The sequence below is a fragment of the Gymnoscopelus microlampas genome (genome assembly GCF_963454915.1).
Source record: "Gymnoscopelus microlampas genome assembly, chromosome: 11".
Lineage (NCBI taxonomy): Eukaryota > Metazoa > Chordata > Actinopteri > Myctophiformes > Myctophidae > Gymnoscopelus > Gymnoscopelus microlampas.
The window spans coordinates 54,036,253-54,043,699 of NC_139948.1; the positions used below are offsets into that span (position 1 = coordinate 54,036,253).

Genomic DNA, 7,447 nt, shown 5'->3' on the forward strand with positions numbered 1-7,447 from the left:
ACCAATCAACTTTAAATTGCCTGAAACGTACTCCTAACAGGTTTTTGGGGGAACAATTTTTTTTTTGACACAATGGTGTCACTACCGCCACTACTTTCAGCTCATTTGCATTACAACATACCATTTGTTTATCGCAAATGAAATTGTAATCTCATAAAACTTTTAGTAACCAGGTTAAAGTTAAAAAGATGGCATTACTTGGGTGAGGTCTTTACTTAAATTTGTCAAATCTGTCCCAGCAGAGTGATTGAGGTCGCCCACATGCTGCCTCAGTGCCTGCAGTTCTGGAACTGAAACATTTCACAAATCATTAGCAGATCAAGGGTATTGAGCTCATACCATACCTATGACATGGACTGTCAGGTGCTGTCGCTCCACCCTGAGTTTGAAGTGCTGTCCGTCAAGTGTAGGCCACCTGGTTGTGCCTGAGCTCATAGGAGGGCAGGTGGGAGGCTATCAGCACCTGGGGGAGTGTAAAATAAGTTGGGCATCAATTATTTTCAGTTGGTCATGAATTAATATAGCTGCTGCAGGATGCATTAAACCTTAATGCATCCTGCTAAGTCACCCCTTAATGATTAAGTGGTGACTTAACGGTTTCACATGGGGCATCTTTGTATGTGTGCTGTAGCCACATACCATTTTCATTCAGCTGAATGGCGTTGGTCGTCTTGCTGAGCTGGGTGAGCTCGGTCAGGATGGTCATCGACGAGGGTGGGATCTCGCCCACACAGCTGGTCCTAGACACGCAAGAGGACAACGTACACAGTCAAATCCCCAGTGTTCATTCAATTTGTACACCAACTTGTGACCAGGAGATTATTTTTGGGAACTTGGGCGTGGGAGAATATGTAGTTGAGCTAGTTGGCCATGTCAGCTTTTTTTTCTTCACGAAGTGCAAATACACACTTGAACAACACTCAACAGGTCTTCAAGTTGCCCCTTGGTTAGTCGCCTAAGCTTCAAAATGATGATATGTGAAGGATGGAGGATGACGGGCAGAAAAAGCGCTAGTATATCCTAGGATATACTCACTTCTGAACTGCACAATGCTCCGAGTGTACTCCTAACAGGTTTTTGGGGGGACGAATTTTTCCACACATAGTGATTTTTTCGGATTTAACTTTCGTTTCGGTAGGGACAAACTTTCGTTTCGGTAGTGACCCAATGGTGAAAAAATAAAATAAGTCCAGAGCTCGATGAATGTTAGGGACCAAAAAAAAAGTCACTACCAATCAACTTTAAATTGCCTGAAACGTACTCCTAACAGGTTTTTGGGGGAACATTTTTTTTTTGACACAATGGTGTCACTACCGAAACGAAAAAAAAATTACTAAGTCCAGAGCTCGATGAATGTTAGGGACCAAAAAAAAAGTCACTACCAATCAACTTTAAATTGCCTGAAACGTACTCCTAACAGGTTTTTGGGGGAACATTTTTTTTTTGACACAATGGTGTCACTACCGAAACGAAAAAAAAATTACTAAGTCCAGAGCTCGATGAATGTTATGGACCAAAAAAAAAGTCACTACCAATCAACTTTAAATTGCCTGAAACGTACTCCTAACAGGTTTTTGGGGGAACATTTTTTTTTTACACAATGGTGTCACTACCGAAACGAAAAAAAAATTACTAAGTCCAGAGCTCGATGAATGTTATGGACCAAAAAAAAAGTCACTACCAATCAACTTTAAATTGCCTGAAACGTACTCCTAACAGGTTTTTGGGGGAACATTTTTTTTTTGACACAATGGTGTCACTACCGAAACGAAAAAATGGATATTCCTCCTCAGCGTCGCAACGTTTTTCCTTCTTTTTAGTATTTTTAAGCCTTTTATTTTTTTACGTGTAAAAGACGTATGAAAAAATTGCCTTTCCCTGTTCTCAAGTAAAATATTGATATGCGATTAAAATGTGATTAATTCATTACAAAGCCTCTAATTAATTTGATAAATGTTTTTAATCGAGTCCCAGCCCTAGTTCTTATTATATATATTTATAATGTTCTTACCCTTCATCACAGACACCTGTAGCAGAGTCTCCAAACTTTGATCCGGTGTACACAAACTGACCGTTGGAGATTTCCCCAGCAGAGCCACATGACTTCCCTGTGGAAGAGAAAGAAATATCCTTCAATACACTGGTATGAAATATCCAGTGGTGTAAAGTAACTAAGTACATTTACTAAAGTACTGTACTTAAGTACAATTAGAAGGTACTTTTACTTTACTGGAGTATTTCCAATTGTCTATACTTTTACTTTACTGGCAAAAATATGTTGTCATTTCAAACCTTAATGTGCATGGTTACATTTTCTATTATCTTTACTTTATGTTTTTACCGTTCCAGAGAATATAACAAGGTGGGACACAAACTCAGCCAATCCAGTTGGAGATGCAGTCAGGGAGTCAAACACTGCGTTGATGACAACGTCTTTCTCAGCAGGAAGAGGCAACGCCACAAGTTCTGCACTCTGCTTTGGAGACAGGAGCCTTACAGCCTCCAGCTGGACAGAAAGACAGTCAAGAAAAGATTATCACCACCACTGGATTTTATTTGATAATAATAAGGTAACTATTTGGTCTAATCATTCTTTAGAGTTTTTTTTATGTGGCAGCGATGAAGTCTTACAGGGGAGAAGCCTGGGTTGAGATTCAGGAATTCTCTGACAGACACAAGGGCTGAGAATGGCCCAAAGTTGTTCTGCAGCCAGTAAGCACTGCTGTTGGACACACAGCCTCGGTCTGGAGGGGACAGATCAGAACAAAGTATTAAGGCATTCAAACAGAAAAATGGCTGCAAATACCAGTCAAAACATTTTTCCAGTGAAGATATCCCATTCTAATTGAGAATAGAATGGGAATATATTTATTTAGCAAATACATTTGAAAATGAGAGACAAAATGTTATTGAGATATTGCAGTTAGTCAGTACCTGGCTGTGGTCGGGAGAGGAAAGGGAGGATTAGTTCCTTCAGGCCCAAATGCTGCTGCTGTGAGGTCATGTTGTCAAACTGATGGCTAAACTCCTTCAAACTGGTGAATCAAACACAGAATGAGAAATACTTATTTCTTAGCTTATTGGTGAAGCTAGCGAAAAGGCAACGGAGTCATCAAAATCAAAATCATCCCCCAGGAAGAATGAAGGTGCACAGAAAAGTCTATGGAAATCCAGCCAGTAGTTTTCAAGACATCTTCTTTGGGACCAAAGTGACAGATGGACGTATAGACCAAACAACCAACATACAGTAGCCATCCTTAGAGCCCTGCTGCTAGTGGGGCTAAAATACATGCAGGTCAATACTTACACTTGCCGGTATGAGTTACAGCTGAGATTCCTGCTGCTAAGGCAGCGTAGAAACCATGCAGATGACAGGAACCCTCTCAAACGTCCAGAGAACCACGTCCTGATGACATCACTGTCCCTCAACTGTTTATCAGTCAGAATTGCCACTCTCATCTCTCCAATCACATCCAGAACCACAGACGCTGATGGACCAGACATGGTCATGGACTAGGGGAAGGATTACATGGGTCAATATTTAATATTATTAAATTTGCATTAATATTACGTGAGGATATTTAGTGTATGGAATAGTAGATAAAGATTCTGGCTCTATAATAGAGATATTCTTTCAAATCTTGATAGACTGTTTGCCTGACAGTGAATTCTTTTATTAGCATTTTTTTTCATTAGCAAATCTTTTTAAGATTATTAAAAACATGAGCTTTAAATTGAAATAATTTCAGAATTCAGATGTGTTACTTTTAATTAGTTTTAGAGATTGTTCATTCTGTCTTCACCATAAAAGTTGTTATCAGTGTCTGGTTAGAGCTACTTTTTGTACCGTGTTGGTAAGAAGATCCAGAGCTGCATCCAACACTCCAGAGGTCTTAGAGAGGAACAGCTTCCAGACTGGTCTGGAACCAGTGGAGCTGGGGGACTGGTTACACTTCATCACTGATGCCAGATCCTGTGCTGTCAACATGGACACCTGGGTGGAGATAATGGACAGAGCAGAACAGGACAAAATTCAGGAAACGTTTAAAGAAGTCAAGATTAGAAAAGGTGCTGTTGAGTTAAATCTGAGAGACTTTAGTGGCTTACTGAAGCACAAGCGTATTTTTCAATGCCATAGTCGCAAAAACGTCCATTCATTTGACCACTGTTGAGGAGGAGCTGCAGTGCAGTGCTAGGGTAGAGGAATGGAAAAGAAGATCAAACATTTCTTACATTGCAACAAAATAATACTTTATAAAGAAAAGGGAAAAAAGGAAAGGTGAGATTATGATAATGGTTTCTTTGATTCAGGAAACTCACCTGTTAACTCCAACACAAATGTCGGTCTCTGTGAAAACATGAGAGAAAATGAAATAATGATAATTTATTAAAAAAAATAAAAAAAAGATGATTGAGGAAAAAAATGAAGAACACAATACACTTACCATTTGCTTGAGTAATGTTGCACTTGGGAAAGAAAAAGAGTGAAATGGTTGTGAATTTGCATTATTCTGGTTAGACTTTAATCTCTGAATACAATTCCAGGTACTTACGGCTCCACTGTATGTGATGCAGCCTAGGAGAATACAAGTGCACATAGTTTTTGTTAATAACAAACACGATTAGAAAACATCCACTGCTAATTGCATATAAATATGAACAACAGCAAAGTGAAACATCACTTTAAGTCATGTAGATAGAAAATCTCACCTGGTGGAACTTGCTGAAGTAAAGCCAGCTTGTTGTATGAGATCAATGATGCTACACCTGAAGGAACAGTAGGCATGGCCTGGTCCAGTCTGGTGAAACTGAAACCCAACAAGTTGAAGTTAATATCACTTTAATGAAATATTAACCACGTCTTCAAAATCCAGGACATAGATAAATATGAACTCACATTATTTGGAATGACGAGCAGGAAATGTTTCCCTGAGAAATGACAAAAAGATGTTGTCATTTTAAACCAAATGTGCATAGTTACTGTTTCTATTATTATTGCTTTATAGTGTTTACCTTTACAGAGAACATAACAAGGTGGGACACAAACTCAGCCAACTCAGTTGGAGATGCAGTCAGGGAGTCAAACACTGTGTTGATGACAACGTCTTTCTCAGCTAGAAGAGGCAACACCACAATTTCTGCACTCTGCTTTACAGCCTCCAGCTGGACAGAAATAACACAAAGGAAAGCATTATCACCACAACTGGATTGTATTTGATAGTAACAAGGTAATTATCTCTTATAGCTCTAATAATTAATCAATGTTTTGTAAAGTAGAAGCTCTAAAGTCTTACAGGGGAGAAGCTCGGGTTGTGATTCAGGATCTCTTTGACAGACACAAGGACTGAGAATGGCCCAAAGTTGTTCTGCAACCAGTAAACACTGCTGTTGGACACACAGCCTTGGTCTGGAGGGGACAGATTAGAATGAAACATTAAGGCTTTCAAAAAGAAAGATGTTTGGAAAGTCAATAGATTTTCTAATAAAAAGGATTCCATTTTATTTGAATGTAAAATAGATTTGGAAATGAGAACCAAACTGTTACTGTTATTGAGATAGTGTAGATAGTCAGTACCTGACTGTGGCTTGGACAGGAAAGGGAGGATTAGTTAATTCAGGACCAAATGCTGCTGCTGTAAGGTCATGTTGTCAAACTGATGGCTAAACTCCAGCAATCTGTGGGTCAAACAACAGCACACAGAATGAGAAATACTTGCTTTATATTCAACTTCACAATGGATGATGTATCAGTCTAGACTAGAGAAACAAATGTTTAATATAAAGATTGTGAGAGTAACTTTATGTTACAGTGACCAAAATACAGACACAAAATATATAGATGTGATAGAGTTACAGCAGATGTGACGAATTTGTGACAGGGTAATATAATGTTAAAAGCTCCAGCTCTGTGCTTACATTTGCTGGTATGTGTGACAGCTGAGGTTCCTGTTGCTGAGGCAGTATAGAAACATTCCTGATGAAGATGACAGGAACCCTCTCAAACGTCCAGAGAACCACGATGACATCACTGTCCCTCAACTGTTCATCAGTCAGTATCGACACTCTCATCTCTCCAATCACATCCAGAACCACAGAGGCTGATGGACCAGTAAAGGTCAGGGACTAAGAGAAAGATGCAATTGAATAGCTGATTATTGAGAGTTATTCTTAACATTTCTCTCTAAAACTGATGAAGAGATAACAAAGTTTATCCTCTGGGTGACCTCTGGTGGCCACTCAGGGACACGACAGGCTCTGTCCAAAAGGCTATTATTCATTAATTGATCATTTGAGTTGTTTCTATCCACATTCACCACATAAAAACATGACACTTGGAACTTGAAAAGATGATGAGGATTTTCAACTGAAAAAAAGTGTTGGACCGTTTGATGCACTTTGAAACATGTCTATCCACAAACCTTATTCCACAAATCTCTATCCCAGCAACACACTCTCGCGAGATTTGGGAAGATATCTGAAGGGTCCATCTGCAGTCTGACGGACAAGACATAGAGGGCGCTGTCCCTTATTTTTTAACTCTATGCTCTGTCCCCATAAGATGTTCTAAAAACGAATTAACTTGAGATTCTATATGTGAATATAGTATGTGAAATCATTATGGACATATTAAACATTAAATTAAATGTGTGTTCCAATGCTCAATGATATCATTTACCATTATTAACTGTCTTGGTTGATGGGGTATGATTTGGTTATCATGACATTTTGCTAAACATTCGTGGTAAAATATATACAGTATAAATAAAAGGCCCTGTTACAATGTTGAGCAGAAACAGGAGCACATCTAGCATAAGACTGAACTAGAATTTTCACAATTCAGGGCAATTGCAAAGTGTGGTTGCGCCGACGCAGAGTTCTGGGTTGCGGCCATGGGGGTCCAAGGAATCCATCGTCACATAGTAGTTCACAGTCCAGTCCCCAGTGGTGTTGAAGATTTCAAAATAAATTATTGTTAAAGCAAACTTGCCATTTTTTTACCTTATTGTTCTGATCTGAGATATTGTGAAGAGACAATACCCTGTGTATATAGAGTAAATGGCATATCTGCTATTTGCAAACAGGTTGTAAATACTCAGAAGACATTTCACGTTTTCCCCACACTTATATTATGATGTCATGTTTTGTGAGTATAAGATTCAACACCTATTTTTCCCCAGCCTGATAATAGATATTAAATACCTTGTAATGTACTTGGGAATGTCTCACCATATAATACATGTGGAACCATTACGATACTTGTTGACCTGGCTAGTAGCTGGGTTGAAGCCATACCATTTTGTATATTGTAAAATAGATACTCCCCAGCATATCAGGCACATCAATGTTACTGAATGGCGTCAATACCACAATGAAAAACTATTGTTTAGCCTACATTGTGACAGACTTGTCATCACCAGGCAGGAGTTTTGGATAAGCTCTAATGTCC

The 7,447-nt window shown here is 38.9% G+C and overlaps 1 protein-coding gene across 1 annotated transcript; it reads right to left on the reverse strand.

Moving 5' to 3' along the window:
* Positions 1-3,817: 3,817 nt before the first annotated feature.
* On the reverse strand, positions 3,818-5,645 carry LOC311054872 (uncharacterized protein; the record flags this gene model as incomplete). Its single annotated transcript, XM_084070869.1, has 9 exons — positions 3,818-3,994; positions 4,108-4,192; positions 4,321-4,348; positions 4,446-4,467; positions 4,554-4,576; positions 4,711-4,808; positions 4,898-4,929; positions 5,014-5,163; positions 5,622-5,645. 9 exons carry the CDS (start codon positions 5,643-5,645, stop codon positions 3,818-3,820), a joined length of 639 nt encoding a protein of 212 aa, XP_083926995.1.
* Between the last annotated feature and the right edge of the window lie 1,802 nt (positions 5,646-7,447).